The sequence below is a fragment of the Trichomonas vaginalis genome, chromosome IV, assembly GCF_026262505.1.
Source record: "Trichomonas vaginalis G3 chromosome IV, whole genome shotgun sequence".
NCBI classification, from domain to species: domain Eukaryota; phylum Parabasalia; order Trichomonadida; family Trichomonadidae; genus Trichomonas; species Trichomonas vaginalis.
This window is the reverse complement of record NC_067206.1, coordinates 14,886,360-14,900,756: the sequence shown is the minus strand read 5'-3', so window position 1 is coordinate 14,900,756 and position 14,397 is coordinate 14,886,360. Positions and strand designations below refer to the sequence as shown.

Below are 14,397 nucleotides of genomic sequence, written 5' to 3'. Positions count from 1 at the left end.
AGTTAAAGAATGCTATGGAACTCAACAGGAAACGTAGAGACTAGGCGGACATTAGATTTTTACATATAGTAAAATGGGTTTCTTCAGTAGTATTGGAAACTTCTTTCGAAATGTTGGAAGAGGTATATGGAATGGAATAAAAACCGTAGGAAGAGGAATTTGGAACGGAGTCAAAAATATTGGTAAAAGAGTAGGTCAGTTTGTTGGTATTATACCTAAAGACCCTGAACCAGAAGAACAAGCTCCTGTTATACAACAGCCTGAACCTGCACCACAGTCTAGTTGGCAACCAAATCCAACACCTCAACCGTATTAAAATTATATTTTTACCGTTCGATAGTAGTTGTATATGAAACTAAGTTCTAAGTAAAACGCATGGTATAATGGAATTATTCTCTTTCTTCCATCTGTTGTAAACCATACTTGAAAGTCTGAAATACTTCCACTCGGCGGTTCATATAGCTTTGTAGGTTTTTCGTAAAAGTCATTTGCCAAGCATAAAAAAGAGTTTTGTGCACCAGAAAATGAAGCATGAACGATAATAGCATCTGGGTCGAAAATATTTTCATATGTTCCATTAGGGTTTTCGACTTCATAAAAGTCTGGGTGTACTGGATATGCTGCAGGCTGATTTAACATCCTCATAAATCTATACCATGCCAAGTTGTTATATTTTGTAGAAATATAAACGTTTTCTCCAAGGTCTTCTATTTTATTGATTTTAACAGTTGCATTTTTCCTGTCATAAATAATATCGAGATGGTACTCTCCTTCGTCAATGTTATACTGGTTTGCATATTCGAGATAGATGTCGTTTATTTTTTCTTGAAAAGCTTGAAGAGTTGTTTCTAAGTTTACAAGCAAATTCACTTGTAAAAGTTTTCCCTGTTCAAATTTCTCATACATACGTTTTTCTTTGTTATAGTATCGAACTTCAAAAGCGACCGTAAATGGGAAACCATGTATGGCTTCTGAAATGAACTTCATTCTACGAAAGCCAATAGCTTTTGTGACAGATGGGTCCTCTTAGCCATCTTAATGGGTAGTCAAAACGATAGCCTTCATGCTTTACGGTCTCTGTCTCAAACTTTTGACCGACATTAGTAAAAAGTTCATCTAATGGTTTAGTTGTAGCAACTCTTGAATTTTCTTTTTCTATTGAAAGCATATTTTATCTAGAATAAAAATGTCGAAAGAAACAGCGTCTATGAGAGAAATACAACACAACCGACAACTCATTTTGCAAGCTCTAAATAAGAACACAACAAACTTTCAAACTATTCTAAGATATCTGAGTCATTGAAAGAAGGAAACTTAAAACTGACATTAAACCCATTGACAGACGAGTTTCTGTTTCAAGACAGTAAGAACCATACTGTTTGTATAAATCCAACAAAAAGAACTTTAAACGAGAAACCTATAGATGAACTTCTTTTGAAAGCAGATATTGACAACAAAGCTGACAAAGAGTATGTAGATGCAACAAGAGACTATTATTCTCGCATGGACAGATAGAACATACCCACAAAAAATCATACACATAACATCTATGACGTAGATGAACTTCAAGAAATGTTAGATGACAAAGCGATAAAACATATGTTGACAATAAAATGTCAAGTGAAGTGACAAGAGCTGACAAAGAATATTCTAAAAAGACTCATACACATACCATTGCAAATATTACAAACTTACAAGAAACCTTAAACAAGAAAAGTGACGTTGGACATACACACGATTTCTTCGCAACTGTTGTATAGAAAATATTGCAGGAACGGTTGAAGAACCTGATGGAACTGGTGGGGATGTATTAAATTGGAAACCTCCTAACTTTCCACAAGGTTTAACATCGGAGGATGACATAACAACGATGAAAGACATTAAATGTAGAAATGTCTATGTCATGGAGGATGAAAACAAAGTTAAATTCACTGCTCAAGATTTATATGATAAGAAAGCTGACAAAACAGAGCTTCAAACGTTAAAGACAGAAATACTTCAAACACTATATCCTATAGGTTCTATTTACACGTCAATGAACTCTACCAGACCAGAAGTAGTACTTGGTCTCGGAACTTGGACTCAAATAGTCGACAGGTTTTTGTATTGTGCAAACTCTTCAAAGGAAACAGGTGGAAGTAAAACGATTTCAGGTGAAAATTTACCTGCACTAGTCACTACATAGATTTAAGTACATCTCAAGCAGGTTGGCATAAGCATAGATATTGGGATTGGTCAGCAATGACAAAAGGTAAAGGATATGATGTTAAAGACACGTTAAGTTTGCTATAAATTGTTTCTGGAGTAACACTGAGGGAGGAGGAAACCATACACATCGCGTTTCAGGATATACGCAAACAACGGGACAGAGTAAAGACTACATGCACCTTACATGACAGTTTACGCATGGTATAGAATTGCTTAGTCGTCATTTTCAACTTCTTTAGCATATTCGTCAGGAGTTGTCTTATATTTGTTAGGAACTGTTTTTGAAAGTATACCACCTTGAACTTTGACAAGTTTGAAACGAGGTCTGACAATAGTAGTTTTATCTTCTGCTTGCAGTGTGTACATTTTGCCATGTTTGCCTAAAACTTCATAATATTCTCTTGTATACTTTCTTCTATTTTTACGAACACGAATGTGAGTACCTGTCGGGTTCCCATTGGTGTCATAGTCAATAGTATTTTCATATGGGTCGCGTTTAGGTATTTCTATTTTTACTTTGTCGCCTTTCTTAATGTTGAAGCTGGCATTCTTTCTTGTTTGTCTCTTTTGACTAAATTGTTAAATATAAAGTCTTTTCTCTAATCGGGGTTGTTTTTCATTTCTTCGGGGAGTGGTTTCCCAAACCTTTTTTGTTTACGGCTATTGTAAATATTTAAAAACTTGTCTCATCTTTGCCATGGAGAAGTGCCTATATTTGTCGTCATATGACATTTCATCTACCTCACCACCTTGTGGTTGGTTTAAGTCTCTTAAGATTTTTATAACAACTGTCAATGACACCAAGAGCAGAAGGTTTTTGGTCCGACAATGAAATATTGGTTTACATTTTTTGAACGCAGATAGTTTTTTACATCATCTGATTTGAAAGAACTTTCACAGTCAGATGTCAGTTTTGTTGGATGGTATTTGTCAACGAATATTGTCAAAGCAGTTTTCACATCTAAAATATTTTTGGACCATAATGGTATGGCTTCACAGTATCTTGTGTTTTGACCAACAAATATTAACCAGTATGGAGGTCCATCTGTTCTAACTCTCGGAATGTTTTCCAAGATATCCATAAACCAAGCATTTGGTGTTGAACTAAAGATTTTTATCATGAGTGCTTTCTTTGTCGCTTTAGAAACATAGGGGTCCTTGTTCGGATTCGTCATTTTTACCCTATAAGAAATGGGTTTATTTGGCGCATTAGCAGGAGTTGCATCCAGATTTTTACCCGCAGTGGGAACAATAGCTAGAGGTGCATTTGGAATTGGAAGGAAGATTTTGAGTACATTAGGTATACTTAAAGAGAAAGCACAACCTATTATACAAACTGTACAGAAAGGTTGGGATGTAGCACGAGATGCAACAAATCTTATTCCAAATCCTGAAACAAGAGGAAAAGTTCAAGGATGGATGGACAATGTAGGAAGACAAGCAGGAAACTATTATAACAAAGCAAATGACTACTATAACCAAGCAGGACACTATATGGACCAAGGTGAAAGATTCTTTAACAGAGGATATAACCATGCACAACAGTGGGTAAACAATAACCAACCTCAACCGCCTCAAACGTGGAGAATGTAAAGTTTTTTATTGAGATGAAATGAACAATGCAGCATTGAGACAAATGAGTTCAAGATGAATTTGTCGGCTTCCAGCATTTACACCACGTGTTTGTAAAGTTCTTCCTATACCTCAGGAAGTTTTAGACCGACTTAAAAAACCTAAACAACCAGTTGAAAACAAACCAAACTAATTTTTTACTGAGATGAAATGAACAATGCAGCTTTAAACAGAATAAGTCATGGAAGACCACCTTTTACACCACGTGTTTGTAAAGTTCTTCCTATACCTCAGGAAGTTTTAGACCGACTTAAAAAACCTAAACAACCAGTTGAAAACAAACCAAACTAAAATTTTTTACTGAGATGAAATGACCGAAGAAGTTGAAACGGTAGATTTGACACCACAAACAAAAAGTTCAGAACCATTGTCAAAACCTGTCAAAGAACTTACAGATGAAGAGAAAAATTCAATAATAGAAAGTGCCAGGTCTGGAAATACAAACCCTAACTATAAAGTCACTTTTCATAAAAATGGAACGGCTAGTATCTCAAAAAAGAAACAGACTCTCACAAATAAAATATTGAAGTCTGAAGGAGCTTTCGAGACAACAGATGGAAAAGTTTACTTCACTGACCAACAGTTCATTATAGAACATCTCATTGACTTAGAGTCGAAATATTCTAAACTTTACAACAAACACAAAAAGTTGAAAGGAAAACAAAAACAAATGGCATATGATATTTATGAAGATGTTGACGACACAACTGTTCCTGCAAGTGAAGTAAAGTCAGAGGAACCGAAAAGTGACGAAAAACCGATAGAAGAAGAAAAACCAAAAACTTAAGATAAACCAAAACCAAAGTTTAGTTTCCAAACTAAACCAAGTCAACCTTCATTAGCTGGTATGGGTTGGCGTCAAAGACTTATGGCAGCAGGCGGTTATGTAAAGTAAAGAAAAAAAATATTTTTTTATTTTTATAAAAATGCCCCCATATAGAATGGATAGAAAGTCTGCTAGAATAAAAGCAGAGTTGCAAAGATATGGTTGGAGAGTTTCGAAGAATTTTAAATATAGAAAGGGAAGACCCATAAAAGTCTATGACAAATTGTCTGGTCTTCGCTACGAAATGGATTTGGAAACAGCACGTGCCAATTATCCAAACAGACTAGAGAGGTTAGAAGAAGAACGTCTTATGGACATGCCTTTCGATGTTAGTGAACCTCAAGTTGAAGGACACGACGGCTTTGCCAGATTCTACTGGAAACATGACGAACAATTGCATCCTTTGAGAAGGAAAAAAGGAAAAGGTGAAGACGCACATGCTCCCATGGAAAGAACAAGATATGTATATGAAAAGTATCGTGAAGTTAGAAGTCAAATTACATCTGGTCGAACCTTTACAGTAAACTTTGACGAAGGAAAGAACAAAGAAGGCTTCATGGGAGTACTTGCTGCAATTCAAGACGGAAATAAGAAAGGACACAATCTCAGATTGACCATAACAGATTTGGATGGTCACATTTACTATGCACATGGCAATGAAAAACAGCCGCAAAACTTCTTGACGCTTTCAAGACTACAAAGAGAGAACAAATGGTTGACTCCGACTCAGACATTTTGAATGCAATTGAAGGAATTGCAAGTGTCAAGTTCGAATGGTACCAACCTAACCCTCAAGCAGTCAGACAACATGCTGGATACTTCCCGTTCATAAATAAGTCTGACATTGACTTGACAAGGTATGAAATTTACAATTCAATTGAAACAATTGTCAATGAACCTTGTATTCTTACATGTCTCAGGAACTCTGGTCTTGTTACAGATGAGAAGATGAAGTATCTTGAGTCATGTGTGAAGACAAGGTACATTCTCAGAGGTCAATTGGCAAAAATTGCACCGTTGGCAAATGTCAATATCCGAGTCAACATACCTACAGCTAAAGGTTCTTCACATGACGACTATGTTGTTGACAAAGACTTACCATGGTTGAAGATTGTAATTGTCCACAACCACTTCATGTTGAACGAAAGTCTTACAAACCCATTCTTTGGTAAAAGTAAGTGCAACATTGTCAGAGCTGTAAACATTCTTTTCGAGAAAGATTTGTTGGAACCAATTCCAGATGACAAGCTGACAGAAACTTTTGTACCAAAAGACGAAACAAACTTTTCATTGTTAGCAAGACCAAAAGTTGTTCCAGACAAAGTTCTAGTACAAAAGAAGTACACAGTTCCACAAGGGGTTGGTATGTTCGGATACCAACCTGAACCAGAAGAACTTCCAATGAGGTTGCAAGAACTTCAAGATGCTATAAACAAACTTCCATTGAGACATCCAATTGACGTCAAATTGTATTGGAGAGCATCTGAGTTAGGTCAGAAGGTTTTATATGAAACAGGTTGCTTCGACGATGTTTATGAGATAACAGGAGAAGTTTCTCAGAAGATAAGAGACTCACTTGAATTTCCACAAACTGGACCAATTGGTTGCGACAAGTTCGACTCAGATGAAAAGATATACTATGTCGACCTTAACGCTGCATACATGAGGTTTGTCCAATATATTCCGACTGGAATTCCAAACGAAGATGGTGAGTTCCCGGGAAGGAACTATACAGTTGGAAAAGTCATACAACAACTGTATGATATTAGGAAAGCTTCAAACCCCAAACTTGCAATGACACTCAAATTGCTTATGAATTCGACATGGGGATATTCCATTAAGAAACCTCAAGAGATGAAGAGTAAACATTATGAGAAGGTCGACAACTTTGTTGAAAGGTTTTCTCCTTTTGTTTTGAAGTACGAATTCACTCAAGGTCAAAGTGGCTTAGTAACCACATTAAAACCTATTGTCGAACATTGGTCTTACCCTCAGTTCGCAAAAGCAGTCCTTGACGAGTACAACAAATTCTTCTCCGAAGTCAAATCGAAAGTCAAGGTTTACTACGAGAACATTGACGCACTCATGACGAACGAAGAAGGATACAACAAACTCATTGAAATGGGTTTAGTCGGTGAGAAGATAGGTCAATTCAAATTGGACAAAATTTTCACCGAAGTTCATGTCCTCTCCAAGCGTAAGTACTGGGGTGTTAAAGAAGATGGTGAAATAGTTAAACATTGCATGAAATAAAAAATTTATTTTTTAAAAAGTGATATTTTTTTAATGGCGTACATCCCTGAGCGCTTCGTCCAGTTCAACCAAATGTTGGTCTCGGACCCAGGCAAGAGATATTCCAAGCCCGAACTCGACCGTCTCTTCAAAGAATGTATTGAAGACTACAGAGGAGACGAGTGGTTGACAATTGAATTTGCTCGGGCTTGGAATTGCTACAGAAGGGTCTTAGACGTGGACCCAAGACTCACGTACAGAGGTTGGGATGTGGTCTTCACATTCCAAAATTGGTAGGAATACCAAAAATAAAAACTTAAATTTACTTGGGGTTTCCCCCTAAAATAATTTTTTTACTCTTAGAACCACTCGAGGTTCTCCTTACGGTTGTTGAGCTTGTCACCGTCAATGTGTCTGACCTTCGTCTTCTTGTCTGGATTTGGAACCCATTGAATTGCGACAAGCTTGCCCATGGAGATTGAACTGCGATTCCGAAGGTTAAGGTTCAAGTGTCCCAAGTTGTTGAGGACTGGGGTAAGAACCTTGCCTGTCTCCTTGTTGCGGATTTGGTATGGGTAGGGTTGGGAAATTTCGTAACCGTCATCGGCAACAAGGGTTGCCCATGTAGCGGCTTCAGGAACTTCTTCTTCTTCCTCTTCTTCTTCGTGTTTCTTTTCTTCCTCTCCTTCCTCGACAATTCCTTCTTCAATTTGGTACTCACGAAGTACGGTGTTGCATGTTCTGTCCTTTCCGAGTACCTTCCAGATGGCGTCTATCTCTTCGAAGAAACGGTAGATGAGTCTGGCAAGGTCTCGGTTCTCTCTCTCGTAATTGCGCAAGGTTTCCGCGAAATCGTTCAGGCATTTCTCATTGGAAGCTTGGTTCATGAGGACATCGGCTTTGAGATTGGTCATCTCTGTCATAAGACTACTTTGGAGAGTCTTAATGGTGTTTGTCAGATGAGCTTTCAATTGGGCAATTTGAATTTGAATTGGGCGCTTGTCTGGCAACCTTGAAAGGACATCTGCTATTGTGTTCGGCTTCGGTGCTTGTTCGGACATCGAAAAAATGAAGTGGTTTGAGAATGACGGTTTTACTTCAAAAAGCTGGTTATGACAGTTAAGTCATACAACAAGTTTAAAATAATATCTTGCTCTTCTTCTGAACGTTTGTTGTCTCTTCCGATAAAAGTTTCGAACATGAGAACCAAAAAACGTTTTTTGAGGAACCGAAAGAGTTCAGGCAAATTTTCATATTCTGGATATGTTGGGAGCAGTTCAAAACATCTGAGCTGACTTTCGGACAAAATTGGGACAATGTCAGAAAATTCATCTTTGGTCGGACTGCTTGAAGGTAAGTCCCTTACATGTAAGTAGCTCTGGTAAAGTCTTCTCATTTCTGCTAACTTTTGGAGTATAGCTTCGTAGTTTAGAAGTTTCAATTTTAATTGTCTTATTCCACTCTTTACTTCTAAACGGTAAGTATCCATGAGGTCAAGAGTAGCTTTGGTAGCTTTAAGTGGAGCTATCTGTTCCTTGACTGGTGCAATTTTGGTTGCAATTGTGGTTCGAGCTCCTTCAAGTTCGCCGTCTATGTCGTTCTCAACACCTTCAACCATAGCTTGAAACTCTTCATCGGTCCATTGAGTTTGGTGTGGGACGAATTTAACTTGCTTCATTCAAAAAATAAAAAAAATGTTTTTACTCTAAACGTGCCATGTATATGGCTATAAGAAACTTACCAGAAGGCTTCTTCTTCACATGAGTCTTTGGCAATTTGAGAGTTCTCGTTGGAGTTGGGTCTGGAATTTCAATTCTCTCTCGAGCGCAACAACAGATGTCAGAATAACATTCCCCACTGTCTTTCTTGCCACCATAAACTGTGTATTGACCGAACTTGCATTTACAGGAAGACCGGTCAATACAAGGTTCACAGTTGAAATAGTTGTACTCATACCTGGTGAGTACGAGTGTGAGTAAAAACATAAAAAAAGTGAGTTAAAATGAGATGTTTACTGAACTGGCTGAATGTCGCCTTCACAGGTTATGTAGAACGGCTGACCCGAGAAGTGAAGGAGACCCTTGAGAATTTGGTTCATTCTTGGGAAAGGGTTCTCTCTGTTTGGAAGTAGTATCCAAGGACGCTTGGCAAAGAACTTTATAATGGCTTCCTTCTTTGCTTGCTTTATGTCGTCAAAGGCTGTCCCGTCTGGTATTTGAATTGGAATTCCAGTCGAAGTCTCGAGATTCAAGGCAGCCCTTCCCGTTATCCAACAGTTAACAAGCTTGCCTTTTACATTCTGCCTGAGGAAGTCTTTAACAAGCTCGTTAATTTCAATTAGGTAAATTGCCTCGTCGGTAGGTTCGACCTCGACCATTGCTACTGTCAGTAAAAAGGAAAATTTGAGAGGGTTTTCGACGATAAAGTACTGCTACTGTCAGTAAAAGTACTGCTACTGTCAGTAAAAGTACTGCTAGTAGCAGAGATTTTTATCGTTGTGGTCCGACAGGACACAAACGGATGACTGACGTTCCTCTTCCTGAATGCCTTCCAAAGCCAGAAGAACCGAAAGCTGCAGAACCACAACAGTCTCCTCAGCAACCTCAGTTCCAGCAAGTACCTCCGAATTACTACCAATTTCCACCTCAAGGTTACTACCCACCACAAGGCTTCCCGAACTACCCTCCTCAGCCTATGCCTTACTTCCCCAACCCTTGGTTGTTCCAGCAAGCTCCACCCCAGCAATTCCAATTCCAATCTCAATCGAAGAGAGACCAAGACTTCGAAGAAGGTCTGAACCGCTTACGCAAAGAGTATGCTACAGCTCCAATGGAAGACGACAGGCTTTCAGTCTCTTCCCTCAAATCGACCGATTCGACTCGTACCACAGATTCGGTTCGTGACCGTGAAGACTACCTCAAGCAGTCTGAGAGACTCTTCATCCTACAACCATTTACAGTTGGAGCTCTCAAGAACATGCGCAATTACGAAGGTCAGACACCAGCTGGAGACCGCAAAACAGACGTACTCGCAAGAGCCGTCCAGCTCGTCAAAACAAAGACGGAGATAGTCGACTTCATACTTGCAGCTTGCCCTTACAAAAAAAAAATAAACAATTACGAATTAAACTTTTTACTCTTTCTTTTCTGAGTTGTTTAGAGCTGGTTTCTCTTGTAGAAACCTTTCGTACTCTTCCATGGTCATGTAATTGCGAATTTGGTACGCAATTCCAGGTTCGTTGTTTTTGAACCTGATGTATGTAACGCTCCATCCTCCTCAGGGAAGTAAGCTGCTAACATCTGACCAAGTTTTCTCGGTGACTCGGAGCTCATAAAAATGTCACTTTTTAAACGTTAAGTTTTTAGTCTTAATTTACCCTTTGTTTGTCAAGGTAGTATTGGAGTGCAATTTCTCCAAATTCTCTGTGTCCGAGTTCTTCAGCATTTTCCAAGGTGTATCTGGAGAACTCAAAGAAGTTGTCAAGAAGATACTGCCATGCTGCTCTTCTGAGTTCGTCGGTATTTTGGAAGTGTTGCACCTTCGAGTCTTCGGACATGAACAAAATGACACTTTTTCTATTAAACCGTTTTGGCATTTCTCATGAGTGAGTATAGTTCTACCGAACCATTGGAAGAGAAGAAGTACCCTTGCTGGCAAAAGACAAAAATAGTTGCCTTAGTTGTCATTGCAATTGTACTCGTAATTGAATTCATTGTACTTCTCTTCACGTACATAAAACTCAGCAATGGTATTTGCTTTAAGAAGCTACCATCTTACTAAGACTAAACACTTACATTTTTCAAGCTTGACTTTTTACAATTTGAACTTTGTTTGCGTAGATATGAATTCTGAAAGAAGTATGAGGGTCTTGTATGACTTTGTACTTCTCCCATAGTTCATGTCTGTCAAACTTACCTGCCATGGACTCTTTCATAAGTTCCATGAAATCGTCTTCGGACAATCCGGGGAAAAGTATTATGTCAGTAAGTATTCTTTTAACATCCTTACTTAAACTCTTTGCTGTCTGTACACAAATGACAACTGAGATGTTAAAGTGTCTGAGCTTCTTAAGAATTCGACACATATCTTGTTCTCTGTTCTTTAACAAAGGATGAGAAGCAAATCATCTAAGATAAGAAGACATCTATGAGGGTAAGTCTTCCAATCGTAAGATTGCAATTTCTTCGAAATGTATTCTATCTCTTTCTGTTTGTTTCTGAAGTGTTTCTTCTCTAATATTCTCTGCATTTCCTCATTTGGGTCTTTAAACTTAGAATTTATATACTCATTTATAGCATTATACTTCAAAACTCTTCTTTGGTACTTCTTTATCCAATCTAACAACTCAGTATCCTTTATACATACTAACTTAGACTTCTTTATAATATCTTTGAACGAATTGACGGTTTGGTCAAATTGACCAGAAGTACTACAAATGACAACTAACTCATAGAATGGGTTCTTCTCATCTAGTTCTTGTTGTTGTGCAGCCATTTTAAGATAAGTGAAAGTCTTACCCGACCCAGGTGGTGCAATTAGACCTGTTATACCATTCTGAGCAAATAAGAACTTTTCATGTATAGGCTTTATCTGAGCATTTTCTAACTTCCTCTTGTTCTTGTTTAAAACATTCTCAAATTTCTTGTCAATGTCAGCAAACTTTTTTTCTAACATATTTTTAGAAAAATTAAAATTTTTATCTTTTAGAAAATGTCTAGCGATTTCGCTATCTATATTCGAGACAAACTTTTTGACAGCAAAACATCTGTCGACCATAAAATCTTACATAGTGTAAACAAGAAAGGTGAATTTGTTCTAAAGTTCTGTTTCTGGGAATATGACAAGAACCATAAAACATTACAAAGAGCAGTCTTAAAATTTGTCAATGACAGACTTGTTGACAGAAATGACGCCGATTGGAAAGATGAAGTCCAACAAAAGTTCTTAGAATGCAAAGAAGACACATGCGCTGTTCTTGAAGATGAAATAGAAAACAGAATAGATGAGCTATTAAAGGACAAAGAACTTTTACATAAATATGGTTCTGAGAAATTTGACGTCTCACCACCAGAAAAGAAGAAGAAAGAAAAGAAAGAGAAAAAAGAAGAAGAGAAGAAAGAACCTGAACCAGTTCCAGAGAAAAAGAAATTTGACATGTAAAAATAAAATTTTATTTTTAGAACATTTCTGGGTCAATGTCAATGTTCTCTTCCTCTTTAGGAGTAAACACTGGCTTAGACTCTAATAGCTTTTTACCCAATTTACCTTGAACTTCTACAACTTTAGACTCATAATATTCATAGTCGTCTGTCTTCTTTGGTTCATAAGGTATAACAAGTTTGTATGCTTTGCCTTCTTTAAGGTTTGAGAACCTTCTGTCAAAACTTTCTTTGACTGTTAACAAACCTTCTATGTCTAAGTCTTCAAATTTCGCACCATTTTTAGTCACAATAGCAAACTTAACTGGTTCGATGTTCCAAACTTTGCTGCATGAAGACTTTTCAAAATGGTAGAAGTAAACATTCAAATATGTGAATGGGTCTAGTTCTTCTTTAAGTCCTGACATGTACTTGTTTACTGAAATATATTTCGTCATCTTTTCTATCGGATAAAAAATATTTTTTTTTAAAATTTACTCAGAAAATTTTTTCTTTGTATATACACCATTCTGTACGTCTAAAAGACTTTTGACATTTGCCAAGAATGTTCGTTTAGACGCTGGCATATAACCATACTCTTGACAATATTGTTTATATTCATCATATAAAGACCTTTCATCTAATGACACAAAGTCAGTTTCATCTACGAACAGTTCATATACACTCTTGTTTGCTTCTAACAATGTTTGTCTCTCTTCGGTATGTGGAATTTGTCTTGGATTGAACTTAGAAATATCTAATGTCATGAAATATGAGAACAAGTGGTTGTAAAAGTCAGATGTCAAAGTTTCTGCTAAGTCGTCAAAATATTCTGTATCTTGCATATGAGAATCTGACGTTCTGACAACTACATATCTTCTGTCAGAACTTTCTAACTTCATCGGAACAGCATTGTTTGAAACCATAATGAAGTTTGCAACATTTTCACAAACTCTTGAGTCTTTATACTTTCTTTCAACAACTCCAACTTTATCTGTTATAAGACTCTTCAAAGCATCTGAGTTTAGAACTTTTGTTGTATCTATACTTTGAAGTTCATTGCAAACTATAAGTTTCATATTCTCTATTGAGGAGTTAAACTTGCCACAGATGTTTTCTAAGTTTGTCATATTCGGATTCGAATAACCTTCTAACAGTTTGCACAAAATATCTGTAAAGAATGTGTTCTTACCTGTTCCTTGTTTTCCAATTATAATGAGAGCAGTTTCATTTTTAGCACTTGGATGTTGTAAGATGTTTGCAAACCAACATAAGATATACTCATAAACCTTTTCGTTTCCATTGCATATAATTTCTTTGACATGGTCTAACCAAGCTTCTATAATACTGTGTTTCCATTCTACTTGTTCGTATTTATATCCAGTGAAGATAGAATAGAAGTTTGGAGAAGGTGTATAAAACTTTATACCTCGAACTGAAAAATCTTCTAACTTTGACAATAAGATATCCCAAGCATCTAACATCTTCATGCCAACTTGTACGACTTTTATTTTCTTAAGTTTCTGTCTACATTCTTGTTCTGAAACTATTGTTGCTCTTGGTTTGTTAAAGACAACATCCCATTCTTTCATGACATAACATTCTGGGGCAGAGTCAACATAAATGACTAAACGTTTCAAATTCTCGACTGCTTTGTTATAGTCTCTAAATGGACACATATTTCTGAATGCTTGGAAGTCATAAAAATCTGAAACATCTATTCTGTACATTTTTATAAAAATAAAAAAATAATATTTTTTTATTCTTGACTTTGTTGTTCCATTTGTTGCATTTGTTGTTCTTGAGCTATTTGTTGTTGAAGTTGTTCTTGTAATACAATACTTTCACCAGTTGCATCTTCCAATTCGAAACTTTCTGCCGTCATTGACAAATACATAGGACATAAAAGTTTTACAGGAACAAAGTTTGCGTCAACTAATGTCAACGTTATACTTGCCAAAGTGTTTGAGTTCACTAAGGTTGAAAATTCTGCATTCGAATGAACAATAGGCAAACCAGCAGAGAAAGTATTGTTTATACGCATAAGTATCTTTTGGTCATAAATAGTTTCTGTCGACATTCGAATAACACTTTGAACCTAAGTTTGAAACAATATATAAGATTTGGTGTGTGCTTAATGTCAATGGAATAGACATTCCTTGTATGACACCTTTTCCTGTTATAGGAAACTGTTGGTAGTAAAAACCAGAAATAAGTTTTGTATTATAGCTCATATCGTTTATAGTAAACTCAGTCGGACATCCAAACATAATGAAACCTGCTCTAGTTGCAGCACATGTTACACCCGTACTTAAAGTATTAAATAAGTCAACAAAACCTGTTGGTGGTATATCTGAGTAA

At 36.8% G+C, this 14,397-nt stretch overlaps 10 protein-coding genes across 10 annotated transcripts, besides 1 other annotated feature; 5 read left to right on the top strand and 5 right to left on the bottom strand.

Annotated features, from left to right (window-relative positions):
• Positions 1-73: 73 nt before the first annotated feature.
• On the top strand, positions 74-307 carry TVAGG3_0094780 (serine threonine-protein phosphatase family; the record flags this gene model as incomplete). Its single annotated transcript, XM_051222567.1, has 1 exon — positions 74-307. A coding segment is annotated over one exon (234 nt), but the record flags the coding sequence as incomplete, so codon positions are not given.
• Positions 308-1,305: 998 nt separating this feature from the next.
• Positions 1,306-14,397: part of a mobile genetic element that runs on past the window's edge.
• TVAGG3_0094770 (uncharacterized protein) lies at positions 3,400-3,801 on the top strand (the record flags this gene model as incomplete). Its single annotated transcript, XM_051222566.1, has 1 exon — positions 3,400-3,801. The coding sequence occupies one exon, from the start codon at positions 3,400-3,402 to the stop codon at positions 3,799-3,801; it is 402 nt and encodes a 133-aa protein (XP_051107552.1).
• TVAGG3_0094760 (uncharacterized protein) lies at positions 4,151-4,627 on the top strand (the record flags this gene model as incomplete). The annotated part of the gene is made up of 1 exon (XM_051222565.1): positions 4,151-4,627. One exon carries the CDS (start codon positions 4,151-4,153, stop codon positions 4,625-4,627), a length of 477 nt encoding a protein of 158 aa, XP_051107551.1.
• On the top strand, positions 6,953-7,195 carry TVAGG3_0094750 (uncharacterized protein; the record flags this gene model as incomplete). Its single annotated transcript, XM_001293776.1, has 1 exon — positions 6,953-7,195. One exon carries the CDS (start codon positions 6,953-6,955, stop codon positions 7,193-7,195), a length of 243 nt encoding a protein of 80 aa, XP_001293777.1.
• Positions 7,258-7,821, bottom strand: TVAGG3_0094740 (MazG nucleotide pyrophosphohydrolase domain-containing protein; the record flags this gene model as incomplete). Its single annotated transcript, XM_051222564.1, has 1 exon — positions 7,258-7,821. The coding sequence occupies one exon, from the start codon at positions 7,819-7,821 to the stop codon at positions 7,258-7,260; it is 564 nt and encodes a 187-aa protein (XP_051107550.1).
• On the bottom strand, positions 7,992-8,516 carry TVAGG3_0094730 (uncharacterized protein; the record flags this gene model as incomplete). The annotated part of the gene is made up of 1 exon (XM_051222563.1): positions 7,992-8,516. One exon carries the CDS (start codon positions 8,514-8,516, stop codon positions 7,992-7,994), a length of 525 nt encoding a protein of 174 aa, XP_051107549.1.
• On the bottom strand, positions 8,599-8,883 carry TVAGG3_0094720 (uncharacterized protein; the record flags this gene model as incomplete). Its single annotated transcript, XM_051222562.1, has 1 exon — positions 8,599-8,883. One exon carries the CDS (start codon positions 8,881-8,883, stop codon positions 8,599-8,601), a length of 285 nt encoding a protein of 94 aa, XP_051107548.1.
• On the top strand, positions 11,609-12,058 carry TVAGG3_0094710 (uncharacterized protein; the record flags this gene model as incomplete). The annotated part of the gene is made up of 1 exon (XM_051222561.1): positions 11,609-12,058. One exon carries the CDS (start codon positions 11,609-11,611, stop codon positions 12,056-12,058), a length of 450 nt encoding a protein of 149 aa, XP_051107547.1.
• On the bottom strand, positions 12,075-12,494 carry TVAGG3_0094700 (protein of unknown function, DUF4108 family; the record flags this gene model as incomplete). The annotated part of the gene is made up of 1 exon (XM_051222560.1): positions 12,075-12,494. One exon carries the CDS (start codon positions 12,492-12,494, stop codon positions 12,075-12,077), a length of 420 nt encoding a protein of 139 aa, XP_051107546.1.
• On the bottom strand, positions 12,531-13,766 carry TVAGG3_0094690 (uncharacterized protein; the record flags this gene model as incomplete). Its single annotated transcript, XM_051222559.1, has 1 exon — positions 12,531-13,766. One exon carries the CDS (start codon positions 13,764-13,766, stop codon positions 12,531-12,533), a length of 1,236 nt encoding a protein of 411 aa, XP_051107545.1.